We start from the raw sequence: 23,922 nt of genomic DNA, 5'->3' as shown, positions 1-23,922 counted from the left end.
AAAATGTGTATTTCCATTGCACGGCTTAAAACACTACCTTTTTTGCTTTTTTTAAAACCCTATTCCTAGAGTAATTTCTCTGTAGAAATGACTAAACTCTTTTAAACTGCAGAATGCAGAAATATATATTTTTTATTTTGCTATGTGTAAAAATAACATTATGATTATCACGCACAAGCAATAAGCTTCTAAAACAGAAACACAAATGTGCAGTTAATGATGATACTGGACTATCATGGTTTTGTGTGCTAATATTCAGGAAGACACATTATGCTCATTTTGAATTTGGCAGTACATATTAGGCATGTTTCTGTGAAAACTGGACCTAATGCATGTTTGTTCAGTCTCATCCTTGATTAGCCTGTGCAGTCTTCACAAGCTAGCACTTTCAACTTTTTTTGAATTTTTTTGTTGAAAGGGAGTCTATTTTTTACAAAAGTCCAGTAGTGGACAGTGTCGTCCCTGATAAGCCCTTGCTGACTGCACTGGCTAATCTGGGATGACACTTTGCGCACATGCTTTAAGTTTTCACTGAACGCTGCTAATATACTTACATTTGATAAAGGCTATAGATATATTGGTCAGCGAGTACAATGTGTTAACCATCATTACTACTATTTCTCAATTTCTGGTGCTTCTTCTTGCAGAGAAACAAGACAAAGAAAAGGCCGAAAAAGAACGACAGAAGCAACTAGAGAAAGAAAATGCAGAGCGTCTGGCAAGAGAGGTAATTTAATATTTGCTTATTAATTCTATAGGATAGTATGCCCCCGGATCGAATTATTGGGGGCATATTGTTTTTGGCCTGTCTGTCTCTCTGTCATTCTGTCCTAAAACTTTAACCTTGGTTAAAGTTTTGCGATAACTTTTGCAATATTGAAGATAGCAATTTGATGTTTGGCATGCATGTGTATCTTATGAAGCTTCACATTTTGAGTGGTGAAAGGTCTAGGTCAGTGTCATCCTTCAAGGTCAAAAGTCAAAAAATACAATCCAAGGGAAATAATAGCTTTAAAAGGGAGATAATTTCTAAACCTGCCAAATGATATATTGAAATTGTATTTTAAAGCGGTGCAATAGGGGGCATTGTGTTTCTGACAAACACATCCTTTGTTTTTAATGTTCATGCCACATACGCTGCTTGGCATTAAGAAGTGCACTGATCTGCCCTTTAAAAGTTATTTTTGTCCAAAAAATGTGTTGACTTGACTTTTTAACCAGGTTTTCCGAAGGAAAAAACTGGTTATTAGATTGGCGAATGCGGGCGGGCTGGCTGGCTGGCTGGCGGGCTGGCGGAACAAGCTTGTCCGGGCCATAACTATGTCGTTCATTGTCAGATTTTAAAATCATTTGGCACATTTGTTCACCATCATTGGACGGTGTGTCGCGCGAAATAATTACGTCTATATCTCCAAGGTCAAGGTCACACTTTGAGTTCAAAGGTCAAAAATGGCCATAAATGAGCTTGTCCGAGCCATAACTATGTCGTTCATTGTCAGATTTTAAAATCATTTGGCACATTTGTTCACCATCATTGGACGGTGTGTCGCGCGAAATAATTACGTCGATATCTCCAAGGTCAAGGTCACACTTTGAGTTCAAAGGTAAAAAATAGCCATAAATGAGCTTGTCTGGGCTATAAACTATGTCATTCATTATGATATTTTAAAATCATTTGGCACATTTGTTCACCATCATGGGACGGTGTGTTGCACAAAAGAATCACGTCAATATCTCCAATGTCAAGGTCGCCACGACTAAAAATAGATTTATTTTAAAACAAACTTACAAAGGGTGTTAATTTTGTTTGTTCATTTAAAAAGTTCAGTTTGAGTTGTCTCCCTTTATCAGATTTATTTTCACAATGAAAACCTGGTTTGTGACAATTTTGTCCCTTGTTATTTATATTTTTGTACTTTTAAAAATGTACTACACAATTCACAGCTTAAAAATCTTAATGTGTAAGATTACCTTAAAAGTAAAGAATAATTGCTGCAACCAAAATTTTCTACATTAAAACAATGAATTTCAGGCATGGGTGGGGCAAATTTTGTTCTTGACGTACTCTTTGGTTGTTTCCAAATATATCAACTTCACTTGGAAACATATTGTTTATGATGCAACAAAGTCATCAAGATGTAATAATTTCACTGGTCTAGAAAAAAATTAGTCTGGGTAAATTATTATTTTAAGATGTAATAATTTCACTGGTCTAGAAAAAAATTAGCCTGGGTAAATTATTATTTTTAATTGTTTCACTAAATAACATCTTTGTGATGGACAAACTCGAATGGATTCAGAAAGTGTTAAGTAGATATTAAATTTTCCCAATTACCCTTCAAAATGTTGAATCACACACAACCCTCAAAATGTTGATTCACACACTACCCTCAAAATGTTGATTCACACACAACCCTCAAAATGTTGATTCACACACAACCCTTAAAATGTTGATTCACACACAACCCTCAAAATGTTGATTCACACACAACCCTCAAAATGTTGATTCACACACAACTCTCAAATGTTGATTCACACACAACTCTCAAAATGTTGATTCACACACAACTCTCAAAATGTTGATTCACACACACCCTCAAATGTTGATTCACACACAACCCTCAAATGTTGATTCACACACAACCCTCAAAATGTTGATTCACACACAACCCTCAAAATGTTGATTCACACACAACCCACAAAATGCTTTTCACACTCTACTCTGGAAATATGTATTGACATTTATTCTTCAAAATGTGCTATTCACACTGTACATGGTGTACAGATTGCACTGGCATTTTAATTTTTTAACTGTTTTGAATGAGCAAATTTGTTATCCAGAAATTAGCAATAGGTTTTCAAAGACTATAGGATTGCACATTGCAGCCATTTTTATTGTGTGTCCCAAAGCGTGATGCCAGTCTACATACTCTTGGCTGGCATCAGTCATTGGTGGTGCTGCACTAATTCTTGTACATCAATTATATGTGCCATACTCTGTGAAAAAGGGGTTTAATGCATGTGTGTAAAGTGTTGTTCCAGATAAGCCTGTGATATTTTTGTTTTAAGAAAGTCTTTTCTTAGCAAAAATCCTATTTAGACAGAAAGTGTTGTCCCAGATTAGTCTGTGCAGACTTCATACACAATCTGGGACGACACTTTCAGCACATGCATTAAACCCCTTTTTCATAGAGCGCAACTTCTGTATAAATACACATGCAAGTTTTATTTGAGACATGGTACACACTCACTTTGACAAATGAAGCAGTTTCAACTATTCACAGATTTTAACCCTTAACTGCTCAGAAAAAAAGTGAAAATGGCCATGTGCAACCAGCATAAAACAAAAATAGACTGCAAGTCACTGACAGTCTGTTCACAAGTCACTGGCAGACTGTTCAGGTTTATGCTGTTTGCAGTTCATCAGTATCTTAGGGTTTTAAATGAAGCCTTTACAACTTTCTTCTAGTAAGAAAGGTTTTTAATTGAATTTGATTTTCTATGGGACTACAAACACATCAAAATGTGTATCTATGTGGTAAATTAGCAATTATTTTGCAATCATAAGGCGGCAGAGGCGGCGCGATTAGCCGCACAGGAGGGCGGTGAAGGTGAAGGACGTTCCGGACGCGATGCCTGAGAAGGAAGATGTCATTGGGGTCCCACACATCATCATCGACGTCACAGACAGAACTTCCTGGCCCAGCGTGAAACTCCAGGAATCTGGCAAGCTACCTACTGTTGAGGAGGTTTGTTAATGTGTTGATGTTATTGGGCATTCTTATACTGATCCTAATGCAGAAATGATTTGTTGGAGGTACATTGTATGTGTATGGTTTGGATGATTTGATTGAACATTTTTGTGGAATTCCTTGTAAAATTGATGATTTGTTGAACAGGTTTGTGGATATGTATGACAAAATCTCTGTTAATCACTTGTGATTTATGATTTGTTGAAGAGAATGGATTGTGTGAATGATGTGATTGGAAAACATTTTGTTCATTATTGTGCGATTGATGTTTTGTTGAAGAGCTGAGATGGATATGGATGATATGATTTGATAAAACTTCTTATTTGCCACACATGACATAGCTCCTTTTTTGTCCCACCAGGTTTTGGACGGCCTGGGACTTGGACCCCGTGGCCCCCCAATTCCCCCACCTGCCAACTTCAGTGTGGTTCCATACCCTGTCAAACGCCGGGCACCACCCGTGTCAGAGTTCGGAGGTCGATATTTGTTCATCGCTACATCTCCAGATGATCCGTATGTTTGATGCTGTTTCTGATATAAATATATTAAAAAATAATTGTTTTTTATTGCAATTTATACAAATATAAATTTGTTGCATACATGTTTTGTATTTAAAAAAAATTATTGCAGAAGATATTATTATTTCATTTCATCACTATATTTGCATGACATACAAATTGGATACTTTTGGTTTATTTGCCACAACTCGCCCTCATCTTTGGGTTAATTAAAAATTTATTAATTTGTTTAATTTATTTATTTTGATATTGAGATTAATTTGTTATCAAGCATAACATTTTCTTTGTTTGTTATTTATTCGTTAATAATGAACAATAATTATTAACATTGAAACTGTGAATTTAAAATAAATGTATTATGTTTATATTGCAAATTATTTTGCCATTTAGGGATTTTTGAAATTCAAAATTAATGATATTATTTTTTCAAATTTATTGACCTGTGTATGTAACAACAGGGTCACTGTTATTTAGATTAGAGGCCTATTTTATTTTATGTGGTTGTGCAGAAATATTGGCATGATCGAAACGAAAGAGTCTGAAGTAGAAGAAGAGAAATCTATGACCCCTGACAAAGTCAAAGATGATCATCCAACCCCAACAAAAGGGAAGGGAGCCAAAGATAAAAAGGAGGACAAAGATAAGAAAGACACAAAAGAGAAGGAAAGAAAAAGAAGTGCTGAAAGGAAGACAGCTTCTAAGGGATCTCGCCGTAACTCGATTGGGCCACCATCTCCCCCTCCTGGTCAGACCACACCCATTTCTGATGGAGATGCCCTGAGGTATGTTGATTTTTTTTCATTCCTATGTATGCTTTAAATTATTTTTAGTTTTTTTACAAGGTTTGAGGGGTATTTCTTGTTTAACTTTAAATTTGTTGTATGTTTATTTCTCATTGTTCTGCACTAAATTATTTTTTCCATAAATTTTAAAATGTTACTAACAATTTGATTCTAAATGTGTTCATGGTCTTAAATCTAATATCTCTTTAGCAATTTTTTGGCTTATGTGCATAACACTATTGACATTTTGTGTGTGCATCTTAACTTTTTATTCAAATTAATTTGTCAATTAAAATAACATATATATTTTCCTTATATCACATGTAAACTCACCTGCATGTAAATGTTAAACGCCCTATTGCATGAATTTTTAAGCAATGTTGTTCAGTATGCATGTTATCTGTGTAATCTGAAAACACCCATTTGTGGTAATCGTTAGTTCCATACTCCAGAAACAAACAGTTTAGTTAGACCCTGGTAGAAGATTAATAGAATATCATTCAAAATTGACACATGGATAAATGACTAGTTGCCATGGAATAATAAGTTGTTTGCTATTATTTTCTTTCATTGATATACAGATAAATGAGTTGGTCACCATTTGTAAATTGCTAGATTATAATATGCCTTTTCAATCAATAAATATGATGTATTGATTAACCTTAACATTTGGAAACATTAAAGTTCTTTTTTTTCTTTTTATGAATTGAGTTTGATTTCAGTTCTGTGTAATTAAGATTTTGATTGGATGCTTTTAACAAATGTGTGATTTGCTATTTATTTTGATTGGCTGAAACAATTCTTTGAATCTGATTGATGGTGGGCTATCATGTCGGTTGATGTGATTGGTTTATTTAATATACATGAAGCAAGCTGATTGGTGGGATTTGATAAATAGATGTAAGTAGTGAATTTACTGAAATGTGTGTGGTTTTGGCGTAATTTACAGTACCGCAGGTGATGCAATGTCTACCACTGACAGTAAAACACTTAAGTAAGTATGGAAGTGAGTTTGCTGCTAACACACTTGATCCTGCTTTGAAAGACTTCATCATCTATTAACTATAATTGTGAAAACTGTACTAATTTTGTTTTGTAAACAAATTGAAATGGGTTGGCCATTTTCCCCCCTCCTTGAAAAGTAACAGAAATTCATTACTCCTTTATAATATAATTATGAAACACCAGTTTAGTTTAAGCATGCTCATTGCTGGTCGAAAATATAGCAAGATGATTATTGTAACATAATAACCTTAGTTATGGATCCAGTTTAACAAACAAACTTAAGTCTGTTAATTAATCAAAGATGCTTAACAAGAGTACTTCATAATAAGCTTGTTTCAAGTGTGGTATTGAATATCAGAAAATTTAAAGACTTAAGTTTAATAATGAATTTCATTCAACTGCTCAAACATTTACACCATTACATTTTAATGTTCATTTTGATTAATCTTTCCCACACATTGATCACGTTTTCTAGTTGCCTAGTAAGATAGATATTTTAGCTTAAAATGTCTTATATGCCATTATAGGCACACAGTTCTTATATAGAAACAAGTAGATAGTAGCCCATTATATTAAGCACTTATATGTGAAATTTGAATAAGACATCAACTTAAGAATAACGAATCTTTGTTAAGCAATTCTTTTAATATATGCAGTATTACCATTTTTAATTATGAATTCTGTTGAGTAGTTATAATAACATGCACACAAAAATCTGCATCATCAAATGATATTTTACATATTTACAAAACTTTTCCCACAAAATGAAAATAATGTGCATGTGTACAGGAATAAGGTTTAGACATACCGTAAAAATAATTAAAACTTATATATCATGGAAAAGTCATTGGACAGTGCTTCCATGTTATAAAACAAAACTTTTGACAGAATATAATAACAATACATTAAAAAAATAGATTTATGTAAGAAATGCATAAAAATAAAGTTCATTTGAAATCTTATTCTTTTTTAAATTAAAGCCCCATAAACATTTGCAATCAACAAATATTTCATAAAAAATATTGTAAAATAAAGTTCCTTATAGCAATTGTCAAAATTTCAATGCTAGATGTGGTCTGGTTTCATAGATTTAAAAAGATAGAAAATGCTTGTTTATATTTTTTGTGTGACAATATATTCCATGTGAATTTCCTGCAATGATTTACTAACATTTACAAGCAAACACAAGATGGGCTTTGGGCAGCGTTGGAAGCACAATGTAGTTCTCATAAGCCAGACCACATCCAGCCTTAAAATTTAGACATTGATTTTTTATTGGTTTAACTTTATTTTACGAAATATTTTACAAAATATTCATTGATTTTTTGTGTTTATGGGGCTTTAATACTGTGTTCCCAATAGACCTAAGGCATACCAGTAGTTTGGGCAATTAGTATTGTGGTGCCATCATTTCCTCATGCCATTTCTAGAGCTACAATGTATAGTAGTTAGGTCTGTGTGATTACTCAGTTTTCAGCTTTTGATATATTGGTGATAAACAATGTAACTGTGTATGGGTATATATAATTTAGCAATTATATTTATGCAGTTATGTTGTATTGTATATACTTGTATCTCTTGTTGTATAGTGCTGCGATGAACACTGTGTTATTGATACAACATGTGTGACATGTAGGTTTTGATGATTGTAATCTCAGAAGTTCATTTTAATGGACAATCTTTTTTCAGAACACCTTGTTTATGCCCCCGGAAGGGTGGCATATAGCAGTCGCATTATCCCGTCTGTCAGTCTGTCTTTCTGTCTGTCCGTCTGGCATTCTTTTTTCTTGACGTTTTATACTTAACGCTTAAAGATATTGAGCTGATTTTTGGTATGTCAGTCTACCTACATAACCTGCAGATGAAGTGTAAAATGTGTTCTGGTCTGTTGATTGTTGACAAAGATACGGGCCTTTGACTGATCTAAATTTTTGCTAAGGGAAGATGTAAGCTTTAAAGGGAGAAAACAATTATTAGTCCCCTACCAGTTTCATCGGAGGGGACTTATGGTATGCGCTCTGTGTGTCCGTCAGTCAGTCAGTCTGTCACACTTTTCTGGATCCCGCGATAACTTTAAAAGTTCTTAATATTTTTTCATATAACTTGAAACATGGATAGATGGCAATAAGGACATTATGCACGTCATTTAATTTTGTTCCTACGTCAAAAATTCTGGTTGCTTTGGCAACAAATATAAAAATATAGTTCTGACAATGGTGGAGCGGGTAGGGGACTTCCTACGTCAAAAATTCTGGTTGCTATGGCAACAAATAATTTTATTTTTTTTATTCTGACAATGGTGGACCCGGTAGGGGACTTATATTGCTTGACAATAGTCTTGTTTTTCATTTGTCTGTTAAAATGTCTATTTTTGACAAGGGAATTTATATTTGTTAAAGGGATATAATCCAAGGTAGGAGTTTTGATTAATAGAAAGTAAAAGGCATTGAGATTTGAGACAAAAGTGAATGAAGAAATTTTCTCCATAACAACCATTTTCCGTATATTTTTTACGCAACTCTTTCAGATATTGAGCTTGTTTTTTGTATATGAGTCTACATATTATACATGCCCTACAGATGAAGTGTGAAATTTGTTAAGGTCCATTGATTTGTCCATTCAAATTTTCACTTTAATAACTTTTTTCTGGAGGTTATTTATGCAACGCTTTCAGAGCTGCTTTTGGTATGTGAGTCATAACCTTGAGATGAAGTGTGAAATGTGTTCTGGTCCATTATTTTTTGGAGAAGAAATGGTCCTTGGACTTAGAAATTTTGGCTATAATAACTGTTTTACAGAGTTTTCTATAAAATAGCTGCTACCGTGCAGCTTCAAAGTACAGTAAGGGGCATTGTGTTTCACAAACGCAGCTCTTGTTTTGCCTAGACGTAACAACTTTTTGTGTTTATTTTCAAGCTGTATTTGTTGTGACAAGTGTAAGACATACAGACAGAGGTGCATACAAATGTTTGTTTAAATATTCGCACATGTGACAAATTTAGGATAATTTAATAATATATGTTTGTGTCCTCTTGTTTAAATGTTTGTACATGCGGGAAATTAATGTTTATCAAATTATATATGTTTAAGTCCTCTACCAGTTTTCATCCAACATTGAAGTAGAGTAGTTTAAACATGTACACCATACTACATTACTTACTCATACCATTATGTTATTATGATAACCAAGGAATAATGGCACCAATGGAAATGCCATGTTTTTTTCAGACAGACAATTTTGCAGGTGTATGAAATTTGCCAACATGTAAGATTAGACATTGATTAATTAAGCCCAATGCATATTCTTTCAGACTCACAATATTCCGTTGGGTTATTCCGGCCAACGGTGAGAAAACGTTGCGCCTACGGTTCCAGTCAGAAGAACTAGGTCAATTTGACCAGACAATGAACTTCGAGATTGTTGGCACCAGACGCCGGTACCAGGTCTACTGTAGAGGCATCTGTGCCTTCCCAACCATCAGCAGGGAACCAAGGTAAGATCTGGGCCCTGGCTTTCATGCGGATGGTTTGGCGTGCTAAGATCAGGTCTATAGGTCTAAATTTAGGTCACATTCAAGGCCAAATGTCAAATTGTGTTTTTATGCTCCCCCAAAATTTTTGGGGGGAGCATATAGTCGCCACTTCGTCTGTCCGTGCATGTGTCCGTCCGTCCGTGCACAATTTTTGTCCGGGCTATTTCTCAGCAACTAATGACCGGAATTCAATGAAACTTTATGGGAAGCTTTACTACCAAAGGAGATGTGCATATTATCAGCCAGTTATGGTCCGATGATTTTGTACAGACTTATGGCCCTTTGAAATTTTCCATTAACTGTACATATAGTGCAATTCTTGTCCGGGCTATTTCTTCCCAACTACTGACTGGAATTCAATGAAGCTTTATGGGAAGCTTAACTACCTTGAGGAGATGCGCATGTTATTTGTGGGTTCTGGTTAGATGATTTATTTAGAGAGTTTTGGCTCTTTTAAATTTTTAAGTTGCTAAACCATCCATCGTATTATTTTGTCCAAAGTTATGGCCCTCAAGACGTTTCCTTTTATCTGAATATATAGTGCAATATTGTGACAAAAAAAACCTTTGGGGAGCATCACCCGTCTCCGACAGTTTCTTGTTTCAATTTTTTGGAGCATACATTTGTCCAGCATGGACAGGTTTTCATATAACTTACTTGATCAGCATAATCAGGTAAAAAAATGTCTTGTGCATAACCATGTCCTTAGGTCTAAGGTCAAGGTCACAATTTAACGTCCATGGTCAAATTTGGGAAATTTGTACTTGACACTTTGTATGGAGCATAACCTGGTTCAGGATGCATGCATTTACATAAAACTTGCCCTAAGGAATCAGCATGACCAGACACTGTGTTGTTTGCAAGAACAAGGTTCCTAGGTTCAAGGTCAAGGTCACAGATCAACTTGGTAGAAGTTTTCAAGGTATAGGACAAGAACCTGGTCACAAGGTCTAAGGTCAAAGTAGAAATTCATTGTCAAAGGTCAAAACATTGTTTTGAGCAAATGAAGCATTTTTAAATTACTTTGCAGTAGTTACAAGCATACTCAGTACAGTAGCACACATTATCGGCAAATCTCTTGGTTAGAGGTCAAGATTACAGTTTCAGCTAAAAAGTTAAATTAAAAAAACCAATTGAGACTTTGGCTTTTTTGTGACAATGGCACTTTGTGTTGATATTGAGTCAGTGTTGCAAAACATCTAACTACAAATGTATATTACAATTTAATTTTGAACGCTTGAACTTATCATCTGTAATCATTTAGTTTTGAAAGGAATTTGTAGTGAAATCTTTTATCAGACAGAACCTCTCCTTGTGGGCTGGAGCTCAGTCTGAACGAAGTGCACTATCCTTCCAAAGCGGGGATCTGATAACAGCCCGTGAAATTACAGCATGACAAAAGTCTATAATTTATTACAAAAAGTTGTTATTTGTTTCTCAGCCAAAAACAATGAGATGGTTTAGATTTTTAGAACTATTGTATGTGCTCAACCCTTCTGTACCAGATATGATAACTTCACACTCAATCCGCTATTTCTTGTGGATAACACCGTCATTTGGCCTCAAACACTGTCTCGTGCCTGTTTTTCAGAATCGTGTTCCCTCACCGCAAGAAGAGCAAGAAGGCTGAAGAGATAGTACACAAGAAGTATATTCTCACCTCCGAGATCTTCGAGTTTGGACCACTCCTTGTTGGCAGGAACAGAGATCGGTAGAATAAGAATTTATATTTTGCACCATTAACTCACAAACACTGTGTGCATAAAATCAAGATATGTTTCAAAGAGATAATTAAGATGCATGCCATTGAACATCCGTATTTAAGTGGGGAACTATTTAAAAAACAAAAAGCACTAAAAAGGTTCATATAATGTAAGTTTGACTTACCTACCTAACATAAATTTTTAGGGGAGGTCTGTTAAAACTAACGCCTGTTTCTTATCATCTAGGTACAAAGAAGGCAGGTTCCCTGAACACATGGAGACGCTGTGCATCAAGAACACGTCGCCCCTGGAGGCGGACATCAGTTTCTGTTTCCTGCATGACAGCAAGGGGGAGACATTCCTGCTAGACCCTCCAACCATGATGCTGAAACCTGGTGACCAGGCTGTGAGTTTTTTGCCCTTACTTTTGTAATAAGCTGCATTCTGGTAAAATTGGGCTTAATACAGGTGTGTAAAGTGTGGTCCCATATTAGCCTGTGCAGTGCCCGCAGGCTAATCAGAGGCGAAGAAAAATACCTTTAAATAATAAATACCACAATAGCCAAAATTATGGACTGCACAGGCTAATCTGGAACGACACTTTAGACAGATACATTTAGCCCTTTTTTCCCAGAGCACTTCTCAAGTTTATTGATTAATGACAAAACCTCTCGCATACATTTTTTTATCAATAAAAAAAACACATACAAATAGCAACTGTACAAACAGAGACTTCTGAAGACCCTTGGCCTCATCACTTTGATAAAGATACAAGTATTAAAACTTGTTAACCATGTTTTGTTTTTGTGACTGCAGGATCTGAACATTTGGGCCTATCCCATGGTTCCAAACCACTATGAGGACTCCATTGTGTGCTGTGTGCGAGAAAACCCGGAACCTATCGTCTTCAAGGTCTGCTGCGATGCATTCAGACCGGAACTTGACCTTGATCGGAAGCAGCTGCATTTTGACCGGGTGCTTCTCCATCGGTACTTGGTTTAAGGACCAGGGTCTGCTATTCACCAAGCTTCTGTGGGAAATCTGAACTTCTCCCTTTACAACTCAGATACCTTTTTTGATGTGTGTGTTGTCCCTTAGAAAATAAAATTAAATTAAAGACCTTTCTTACTACATTCAAGCTTAAAAGGCTTCATTTCTAACCGTTATGTACTGAGCAGCAGCAAACAGTATAATACCTGAACAAAAGACTGAGTTACCTGCAGGCTGTTCAGGTTTGATGCTAGTTGCATATAGCCATTTTCAGTTTGCTTCTGAGTGGGAAAGGGTTAAGTTGTGCTGAACATTTCAGATCCAATATGCATTAAGAAATTTGAAAGATTTCTGCTTATGAAAGGACAAAATATTCTATCATACAAGGTGTACTTGAGATATATTTGGGCCATGCTCTGTGAAAGGGGGTTTTACCCTTTGCATGCTGGGAAATTTGTCTTGTGCTAAAATGTCGTCTGCTGAATTTCTAAAATTAGCATTTTCTTTGATTTTCTTCAAAGAAAACTATCAGAATAGCAAACAGTTTGGATCCAGATGAGACGCCACGTTCTGTGGCATCTCATCTGGGTGCAAACTGTTTGCAAAGGCCTTCAAAATTCGGTTCCAGCACTGAAAGAGTTAATGCATGTGCGTATAGTGTTGTCCTAGACTAGCCTGTGCAGTCTGCATAGGCTAATCAGGGACGACATTATCTGCTTTTATGGTATTTAATTTTCATTTAAAGAAAGTCTCTTCTAAGCAAAAATCTAGTTTAGGCGGAAAGTGTTGTCCCTGATTAGCGTGTGCGGACTGCACAGGCTATTCTGTGACGTCACTTTATGCACATGCATTAAACCCCCCTTTTCACAAAGTGCGGCTTATTTATGTAAGAAGACCTTGACACAAACTAGGAGGCTTAAGGAATTTATCAATTTAAGAAATTTCTGGAAGTTTTCAAGTGGAAGCTTGGTGGATATGGGCCCAGTTGATCAGTTATATTTGCTTTTGTTGAAACAATTAATTAAGCTTTCAGGGAGAAATAAATGAAACCATTTTCTTTCTGCAGATTTGTGATAATGTTTGTTGTCATATAATCTTTGTCAAGTTTGAAAACTAGCCAGATTGTCCGAAGCACTTCTGAATTATGGACCTTGCATTATAAAAACATGACTCAATTATACTTGTCAGCCCTTTAACTCAAAAGTTTAAATCATTATCATTTGTGGTTGGAATGTTTGTCACAATTTTTGGTGGAACAAAATCTCAGTCAAGTACAACAACCAGCCATATTGCCTTTAGCACTTATGAATTATGGCTCTAGAATAATCTAACATTTGCCAAGTTTATTTTGTCCCCTTTCAAACTCAAAAATAGTTTTAATCGTATGACCATCCAACTTGATGATCACATTTGTTGGTATATAATCTTTACCAATTTGGATAACAAGCCAGATTGTCTGGACCACTTTTTAATTATATTCCTTAATTAATCAAATCTGGCCAATGATTCAAATCATGATCAGACTTATTTTTATTTCACAGATTAAAAAATTATTCGCAAATAAATATAACCCAGGCCTTTAAATTGGCGGAATTTGTTATATATTGGTACTCTTGTCTGCAGTATTCTAGCAAAGCCACAAAAACCTTTCACCTGTTCATCAGCTTATCCCATTTAACTGGAAACTTGCATTTTACACACTTCACAATTTATCTTTGTAACTGTTTGTTAACCAATTGCGTCTGTATTATTGAAGCAAAGACACGAAGACCATTTACCTGCGTAACAGCACACAGATCCCCGTTCACTGGAAGCTGAGTGGCCTTGACCTCCTGGGTGAAGATTTCACCGTGCAAGCGGACAGTGGCATTGTTGAGCCCAAGTCTGAGTATGCCCTGCACATGTACTTCCGCGCCATGAAGCCCATCAACTCCATGAAGAAAACCATAAGACTGGATGTAAGTCATCGTTATTTTTTTTGTCCCCTACTGGTGAAACCGGAGGGGTCTTATGGTTTGCGATCCGTCTGTCAATCTGTCTGTCTGTCCGTCACACTTTTCTGGATCCTGCGATAACTTTAAAAGTTCTTAATATTTTTTCATGAAACTTGAAACATGGATAGATGGCAATATGAAGATTATGCACATCATTTCATTTTGTTCCTATGTCAAGAATTCTGGTTGCTATGGCAATAAATAAAATAAAAAAATATTTTACTGACAATGGTGCAGTTTCACTGGTAGGGGACAATATTGCTTGGCCTTCTCTTGTTAGTTTTGTTCTGGTAAAAGTGGGCTGATTGCATGTGCTTAAAGTGTAGTCCCAGATTAGCCTGTGCAGTCCAAACAGACTTTCACTGTACACTTTATTTGTCTATGAAGAGACTTCCTTTAAACAAAAAATGCAGTAAAAGTGGCGGTCCTGACTAGCCTGTGCAAACTGCAGAGGCTCATCTGGGGTAACACAGTTGGCACATGCACATTAAGTCCCTGTGTCCCAGAGCCAGACTCTGCATATTTATTTTGGATGGTACATTTACTTCATATGTGTTATATGTGAGATTTTGACATTTGAAATTTTGACTAGGGTTTAGATGATTTTATGCTCTTTTGTTTCTTTCTGATGACCATTCTATAGTTCATTTGAAACAATTGAGTGAATCTGTTGTTGTATACATTACTGTTTGCATTTGTGCGCCTGTTTTTGCTTTTTAATTTCATTTATTTGCTTAAAATTAAGCATCTTAGATTATTATTTTTTTAATTTTTTTTTAATAATTTAACTTAAAAAACTACTCGTACTAATTTGCACTATCTGATACATGTGTCTCATCTCTGATATTAAAATCTCATAAATTATTCTACAGATTTCTGATGCTGAGGAAACAATGGGTGTAATACGTACTGACCCTATTCAAGTAATTGCAGAGGCATACGATGTTGCAGTTGACATCGCCTTCCCTAAAGGTAACACATCAGTTTGGTATAGTTTTAATTAGATTATTGAAGATGCATAAGTAAAGCATAGATTTGTTTAGGTTAAAATATTAAGCTGTGTTTTGCAAGATCTTGAGAACATTATAGAGCCTACAGTTTTGTGGTTCATACTCAATTTCAACTGTATTGCAATTTTATTTGCATTCTTTGATTAGAAACTGTTAAGAATCTCAGGATCTCTAAAAGAGTATTTATTTTGAATATTACAAGATTATTTGTCTGTTGCAATCAATTGATTTTCGTAGGCAGTCATTGATAAGAAATTGTCTTTAACATCTGTTTTAATTTTGAATATTAGGGGATTTAGTGTCCGTAGTTAACAATGATCCTGAGCAAGGTTACTACATGTATCAGTATTGTGGATCACAATTGTATGTTGTTTTTACACAGCTGTTGGCCTTTTTTCACAGGACACGTGTCCTATCCTATCACATGATGTTTGTTGTTCAGTCTTATTGTAAAATGAATGGATGCTGACCTTCATCAATTAAGTAACAAATTGTTTGCATGTTTATGTTTCGTTTTAAATCACCAGTATTTGTGTACTGTACAATCTTAAAAAATTTATTAAGCGTTTAAATCCCCATAAGCATACAATATAAATGAATATTTTGTAAAATATTTTGTGAAATAATAATTCAGTGGTCCTTCTAGCAATAGTCAAAATTTCAGCGCTAGATGTGGTATCTTAGATTTAACAAGATACAGTTTCTCGTTTTTATTTTTATGTCTTACTAAAAAGAACAGATTAAAATAATGTTAGAACAAATGTACAAGGCTTTAAAATTAATAATCATAGGAACATTTGTCCTTAGTAGCTGATGTTTGTGATTCATTTTAGATCTATGTTTCTTGAATTATTAGCAAATTGAAATATTTTATAACTATAAAACCATACATACGCAATAAAGGTTTGGCGAAAGAAAAACATGGTTTGTCAGCTCTTCTGAAAGCTATTCAGAATGATATCTATTAAGATTATTTCCTAACCAGGCACGGACGGATGTCTTGACTTCGGCACAATGAAAGTGATGGATGAAGTGAAGCAGACATGCACACTTAAGAACAAGGGAAAATATGACATCGCCTTCAAGTGAGTAGGAGGGGTCAGAGGGGTTGTCTTGTATCTTAAATACTATGAGTCGCGTTCTGAGAAAAGTGGGCATAATGCATGTGCGTAAAGTGTCGTCCCAGATAAGCCTGTGCAGTCCACACAGGCTAATCAGGGACGACACTTTCCGCCTAAATTGGATTTTTGCCAAGCAGAGACTTAATTTAAATGAAAAATGTCATAAAAGTGGAAAGTGTCGTCCCTGATTAGCCTGTGTGGATTGCACAGGCTAATCTGGAACGACACTTTACGCACATGCATTATGCCCTGTTTTCTCAGAACACGACTCCCATTTTACGTTTTTTACATAGATTTATTACATTTTGTTTAGTAACTTAGCTTTTAGCTTAATACCAAGAATTAAAGTGCCTAGTTGTGAAGCTTTCAGTGTTTTACATTTTTGGAATTATATGTACAGCACTCATTTACTTTTGTTTTCTTAAATGTTTCACATTGAATATATTACTTTTTTCAGTTTATTTGGGACTAAAAAGCTATTGAACATGATAAATTTGCAAACAAATAAATAGATTTCCTAAATTGATGATAATGCAAATAAAATGTTGTTTCTTCTTATTTCCGATAAATATATTGTTGGTTTCTACTCATGCATATCACAGGCCTCACTTACTTTTTCAGTTTCATGTTTGAGAACTGTGACCCATCGAATCCCAATGTCACAAGCCTGTTTTCCGTGATCCCTTCAAAGGGTACCCTCAACCCGCAAGATCGTCAGACATCTGTGCAGGTGATCTTCAAGTCAACAAAGGAAGTTATGGTCAAAGAAATGCCGATTCTGAAATGTCAGGTGATTGAACCCAACATTTCTGAAGGCGGCACTCTTATTGCTACAATCCCTGTCAAGGTTTCCGTGAAAGCAGTGTTTAACAAGTAAGTAAGAAAAGTGAGGTCGTCTGGTTAAAATTTACTGTCTAATACTCTAAGCTGTTTCACAATAAATTAAGCTATTCCTTGTACGTAAAATTTTGCCTTTATAAGACTCAGCAGCCAGTGAACAGAATCAATCCAATACGCATCTTAACATTAATATTATATTACTTAGAAAAATATAAAAAGCTGCATACATAATTAACATCCACCCAGTAATTATACCCCCATCCACATATGAAACATATCAAATGTATGTTTATTCAATTGCTTCAAAGTTATTCACTATTGCAAAGAACCATACTTAATGTAAAACATCCAATCAGGTACAAAACATTCTGTCTCTCACATCAGGTACAACATTCTGTCTCTCACATCAGGTACAACACTCTGCCTCTCACATCAGGTACAACACTCTGCCTCTCACGTCATCTACAGCATTCTGCCTCTCACATCAGGTACAGCATTCTGCCTCTCACATCAGGTACAGCATTCTGCCTCTCACATCAGGTACAGCATTCTGCCTCTCACATCAGGTACAGCATTCTGCCTTTCACATCAGGTAGAACATTCTGCTTCTCACATCAGGTACAACACTAAGCCTCTCACGTCATGTACAGCATTCTGCCTCTCACATCAGGTACAGCATTCTGCCTCTCACTTCAGGTACAGCATTCTGCCTCTCATGTCATGTACAGCATTCTGCCTCTCACATCAGGTACAGCATTCTGCCTCTCACATCAGGTACAGCATTCTGCCTCTCACATCAGGTACAACATTCTGTCTCTCACATGAGGTACAACATTCTGCCTCTCACATCAGGTACAACATTCTGCCTCTCACGTCATGTACAACATTCTGCCTCTCACATCAGGTACAACACTCTGCGTCTCACATCAGGTACAACATTATGCTTCTCACATCAGGTGAAACATTCTGCCTCTCACATCATGTACAACATTCTGCATCTCACATCATTTAAAACATTCTACCTCTCACATCAGGTTAAACATTCTGCCTTTCACATCAGGTAAAACATTCTGCCTTTCACATCAGATACAACATTCTGCCCATGAGTGACATCAACTTTGGTTCCCTGCTGGTGAACAGCAAGAAGAGTCGCGCGTTCACAATAGAGAACAAGGGGGAGTTTGACTTCAAGTACCAGGTGTCGAAGATGATCAAGGAGCCTTCGCCGCAAACCAACGCCCGAGGGGCCAGACCGTAAGTTTGAGGGGTTTGGTAGGGGCTATTAATAGTGTTTCTTGTAACCCCTTGGGCAAGACTGTAATGCTTGTGGGGGTTGTTTTGGGGCCTTGTTTGTGTTTCTTGTACTCCTTCAAGGAAGACTTTAAGTTTGTGTATGTGTAAAACAAAATCCTTGCCAAAAACAACCTAGTAAATAAAAAAATTCCCATAAATTTATGCCTTAAAGTGGAATTAAAAATTTATTGCAAGAAAGAAAAAAGTAAAGTTAAAAATTTGATAAGCTTGCTGTGGAGAACAACACAGTATAATGTGTATGCCCCTTGCATTTACTGATGCTGAAAGGCAGTAAGGAATGGCCTGTCTGTCTCTTCAATCATCTATCAGTTGGAACGAGTTAACCGTTAAGCATTTTTACTCACCCACATCTCCTGACCTCATTTAAACCTTGACATTGACCTTCAAATGGACTTTGACTAATTCTTATGGGTCCAAAGTCATGGTTACCCCAAAATGATTTGTTTGTTTTGGCTTATGTCATTAATGCTTGCTGCAAACTTTCATAATGCCAGTGAGGGTGTCCATGAAAACTCTCCACACAATCGTCACCTGACATTTTTACCTCAACATTTACTTACTTTTTGACTAATTGAAATGGTAAATTTTCTTAGTTTAACCAAATTGACTGCTGGACTAACATCGATACTATTATATTAAAAGCTACACTCACACTTGCAACACTTGACCTCATTTTTACATTGACATTGATCTAATATTAGACTAAGACTTTTATTTATTATTTGATATTGACAAAACCTCCGTTGGGGGAAACAATGAAGCATTTTGTTATTGAATTTGTGTTGAAAGAAAAGTTAACAGGTTTATGGCTGGAATAGCAAATCTATGCTATTTTCAAGCTTATTTGATATTTAATGTTACATGTGAGGGAAAAATAACTTTCTGTTCATAGAAAATATCTTGGAATATTACTTCAAAAATTCAGTGGCAGCCCAGTCTCCTTGCTTTAAGTCCTTATTGTGTTTAGGCTGTGTGTGCTTTAGGAATATGTAATCAGGTCAACCATTCATCTATTAACAAGAGGAATTCAGGGTTGGAATAAATCAAACATCAACACTTGTCACAAGGGAAATTTATCTGGTCAAAGTATTAACTGATTTAATTTGTTTTAAGACCAAAAAAGTAAAAGAAATTTAACCAGTTGATAAGCCAGCCCTGATTTCTGTGGTTTATTAAGTCATTGTATTGTATTGCATTTTCATCACAGAATACAAATGGTTTTATAAATCAGTAGCACATAATTATTATGATATGTTTACTGTAATTGATTCTTCATATGTTTACTGTAATTGATTCTTCACAAAATTACACCACTTGTTTTGTTTTCTGTATTGTCTTAAAATCATCATTGATTAATCAATATAATTTTAGTTTAATTGACAATATTATTTTTGTTCTTTCTAAAAAATGTCATACTTCTGTAAATGTCACATAATAATTTGCGTTAGGGTATCTTTCTTCAAAGCCAGCTTGTCTATGCATTAAGATCCATGTAAGTGTTATAACATGATAATTGATACACGTTCAAAAAATCATGAACAAAGTATCCACTTTTTCAGAATGTCTATCATAATTTTCTTAGCATCATCTTAATCAAATTCACATAAGTTAAATGGCAAATCATAAATTGTCAAATTCATAATTATTTATTTTATACTAAAATGAATATTTTAAGTCTTCCTCTCTTTTTTTTCCAGCAGCACTCCAATTTTCAAATTCAAATATTGTCACATGTTAAGCAGACTCAGTGCAAAGAAACTTCATACATTGTGTTGTCAAGTTTTCTTCTTTTTTAGCCTGTCATGTTCTTAATCCATTACTTGTTCTTGTTTTAATTACTGTTTTTCCTGTACACTACACTGCTCATTATTGGTCCCCTATCAGTTTCACCAAGAGCAACCTATAGGTTCGCTCCCAGTCCATCTGTACGTCTGTCTGAGTGTCCCAAAAATCTGGATCTTGCAATAACTTAAGCTACATGTAGGTTGATAAAACTCAGTTGGTATATAGAGGACCATACAGGGAATATGCATGTTACTGCATTTATTTTATAAAGGCAAACATTGTGATTGCTACAGAAATATGTGAAAACTAAAATCTGGATGGATGAAGGTTGAGGTTGGGAAACATGGTCTGTTGATCAAGGGCCAAATGAGGAATATAAATGGGCCAAGCTCTGTGAAAAGGGGGTTAAATGCATGTGTGTTTAGTGTCATACCAGATGAATCAGGAACGACACTTTCCCCACTTTTTTCATGAACCACCTCATAAGTTGAGACCATAATTATACCCCCACAAACGAAGTTTAGTATTTAGGAGTGAGCTTGTCGGTCTATCGGTCGGTCTGTATTATAATTAAGTGTCCGCTCTCTAATTCAAGTAGTTTTCTTCCGATCTCCACCAAACTTGGTCAGATGTTGTATCTAGATAATGTCTAGGTCAAGTTCGAATATGGGTCATGCCGGGTCAAAAACTAGGTCACGGGGTCACTTAATGCGTTTTAAACATTGAGCATGGTGTCTTCTCTCTTATTCAAGTAGTTTTCATCCGAGCTTCACCAAACTTGGTCAGAAGTTGTATCTAGTTGATGTCTAGGCCAAGTTTGAATATGGGTCATGCAGGGTCACTAAGTGCATTTTAAATATTTAGCATGGTGTCCGCTGTTTATGTGAGGACAACATGCAAAATATTCTGTGTCAATGCGGAAAGTGGGGGTATTTGTCACGTCTATGACAAAGCTCTAGTTTGAATAATTCTTTTTCTAATGAAATCACAACATATTATTGTTTTTTTCAGTATTAATAATTCCTTGATCTTTATTGATTTCTTGCTCTTTTTTGCCTATTACATGTTCTTTATTTATTTCTTATTCTAAACAGTTTATTCGTTGTTTTATTTCTTTATCATAATATTTTCCATTCCTTTCTTGTTTCAATAATTTTCATTGCCTGTTCTTTATTTATATTTTGGTCTAAATGTTGTCTAATGTTACCATCTGTGTGTGATTGTTTTCTAGCTCTCTCATTGTAACTACATCTGGATCTGGTCGCAGTAAAAATGTGTCCAAAGTAGGCCATAGTAAAAGACCGTAAGTTCCACACCATTGTTAGCCTACATCATCACATTTTTCTATAATTGCATGCTGTCCCACTGACAATTATTCTGTAAAAAATAAAGTTAATGCTAATTACTGACGTTAACATAATTATCTGGTACAAATTAAATTGAGTTTTCCAAGTATGTTTGGCTGTTGTACATAAAATGCTCATCGTTAATTATTCAAATACAAAGTACAGTATTGACATAAATTTTGAGTTTTTTTTTCAAAATTATAAAAACTGCAATTATACATGTCATTTAGAGATTTGTTTACAAATGATGTTTGCTGTTTTCATAGTACAGGATTTTAGTGTGATATAAAATCATGGCTGAGAAAACATTTAACTGACATGCTAAAGGACTTACTATCCGTAGTATATAAACACAGATTTTCATTCGGTCATGTTATATCTCTTGGTTATTAATCACTTTCTGTAAATTAAGCAAGTATTGTTCCTTTGGACAGTCTTATTTTTAGCTCGGCTGTTTTGGGAGAAAACCAGAGGTATTATCATAGCCAGCTCGGCATACGCTGTCTACCGTTCGCCGTCCGCGTCATGCTTAAACCTTGACATTTGTCTCTAACATATATGTGCTTCCACATAAAACTTTGAAACTTCAACTGTAGATGCACCTTGATGAGTTCTACACGCCATTCCCATTTTTGGGTCACTAGGTCAAGCTCACTGTGACCTCTAAAAATTTAATTTTTTATGTCCCCCTCTATAGTAGTGGGGGACATGTTGTTTTTGCCCTGTCTGTTGGTTGGTTGGTTGGTCTGTCTGTCTGTCTGTTTGCGCCATCTTTAACATTTGCAATAACTTTTGCAATATTGAAGATAGCAACTTGATATTAGGCATGCATATGTATCTCATGGAGCTGCACATTTTGAGTGGTGAAAGCTCAAGGTCAAGGTCATCCTTCAAGGTCAAAGGTCAAATATATGGGTCAAAATCGCTAATTTAATGTACACTTTTGCAGTATTTCAATATTCAAGATAGCAACTTGATATTTGGCATGCATGTGTATCTCATGGAGCTGCACATTTTGAGTGGTGAAAGGTCAAGGTCAAGGTCATCCTATAAGGTCAGAGGTCAAATATATGTGGCCAAAATCGCTCATTTTATGAGTACTTTTGCAATATTGAAGATAGCAACTTGATATTTGGCATGCATGTGTATCTCATGGAGCTGCACTTTTTGAGTGGTGAAAGGTCAAGGTCATTCTTCAAGGTCAGAGGTCAAATATATGTGGCCCAAATCGCTTATTTTATGAATACTTTTGCAATATTGAAGATAGCAACTTGATATTTGGCATGCATGTGTATCTCATAGAGCTGCACATTTTGAGTGGTGAAAGGTCAAGATCAAGGTCATCTTTCAAGGTCAAATATATGGGTCAAAATTTCTCATGTAATGTCACTTCTGCAATATTGAAGCTAGCAATTTTATATTTGAAATGCATGTGTATCTCATGGAGCTGCACATTTTGAGTGGTGAAGGGTCAAGGTCATCCTACAAGGTCAAACGTCATATAGGGGGACATTGTGTTTCACAAACGCATCTTGTTTTTAATCTGACAATCTTTCATTAATTCAAAACTGCACCCGCAGCCGAGCTTTGGCACCCGTTATGTGGTGCTCTTGTTGACATCATTATGTCTGTCTCTCACATGTTTATCATTTTCTATACTTCTCAAGATTGTGTTGTTGTTGTATACCTGTCTTCGTTCTTTTCTATGTATCACAACATATTATTGTTTTTTTCAGTATTAATAATTCCTTGATCTTTCTTGATTTCTTGCTCTTTTTTGCCTATTACATGTTCTTTATTTATTTCTTATTCTAAACAGTCTATTCGTTGTTTTATTTCTTTATCATAATATTTTCCATTCCTTTCTTGTTTTTAATAATTTGCATTGCCTGTTCTTAATTTATATTTTGGTCTAAATGTTGTCTAATGTTACCGTCTGTGTATGATTGTTTTCTAGCTCTCTCATTGTAACTACATCTGGATCTGGTCGCAGTAAAAATGTGTCCAAAGTAGGCCATAGTAAAAGACCGTAAGTTCCACAACATCATTAGCCTACATAATCACATTTTTTAATAAATGCATGCTGTCCCACTGACAATTATTCTGTAAAAAATAAAGTGAATGCTAATTACTGAGTCAGACGTTAACATAATTATCTGGTACAAATTAAATTGAGTTTTCCAAGTATGTTTGGCTGTTGTACATAAAATGCTCATCGTTAATTATTCA

At 35.4% G+C, this 23,922-nt stretch overlaps 1 protein-coding gene across 10 annotated transcripts in view; it reads left to right on the top strand.

Annotated features, from left to right (window-relative positions):
• Positions 1–595: 595 nt before the first annotated feature.
• LOC127843675 (hydrocephalus-inducing protein homolog) overlaps positions 596–23,922 on the top strand; it is an 86,828-nt gene continuing 63,501 nt past the window's right edge. For 4 of the 10 annotated variants that reach the window (XM_052373389.1, XM_052373388.1, XM_052373386.1 and 1 more), the window contains exons 1-14: positions 596–727; positions 3,569–3,749; positions 4,114–4,265; positions 4,780–5,052; positions 6,002–6,046; positions 9,369–9,551; positions 11,182–11,301; positions 11,540–11,699; positions 12,110–12,282; positions 14,040–14,241; positions 15,150–15,249; positions 16,273–16,372; positions 17,030–17,281; positions 18,335–18,502. In XM_052373389.1, coding sequence (XP_052229349.1) covers positions 3,633–3,749; positions 4,114–4,265; positions 4,780–5,052; positions 6,002–6,046; positions 9,369–9,551; positions 11,182–11,301; positions 11,540–11,699; positions 12,110–12,282; positions 14,040–14,241; positions 15,150–15,249; positions 16,273–16,372; positions 17,030–17,281; positions 18,335–18,502 — 2,045 coding nt within the window. In that variant the 5' untranslated portion in view covers positions 596–727; positions 3,569–3,632. Of the gene's footprint in view, positions 728–3,568; positions 3,750–4,113; positions 4,266–4,779; positions 5,053–6,001; positions 6,047–9,368; positions 9,552–11,181; positions 11,302–11,539; positions 11,700–12,109; positions 12,283–14,039; positions 14,242–15,149; positions 15,250–16,272; positions 16,373–17,029; positions 17,282–18,334; positions 18,503–21,578; positions 21,651–23,650; positions 23,723–23,922 lie in introns of all 10 variants that reach the window. The other 6 variants (XM_052373384.1, XM_052373380.1, XM_052373379.1 and 3 more) reach the window with 4 other exon arrangements.

This window comes from Dreissena polymorpha, chromosome 9, assembly GCF_020536995.1.
Source record: "Dreissena polymorpha isolate Duluth1 chromosome 9, UMN_Dpol_1.0, whole genome shotgun sequence".
NCBI lineage: Eukaryota > Metazoa > Mollusca > Bivalvia > Myida > Dreissenidae > Dreissena > Dreissena polymorpha.
Note: the sequence above shows the minus strand (reverse complement) of the source record. Positions and strands in the feature narration are given on the sequence as shown.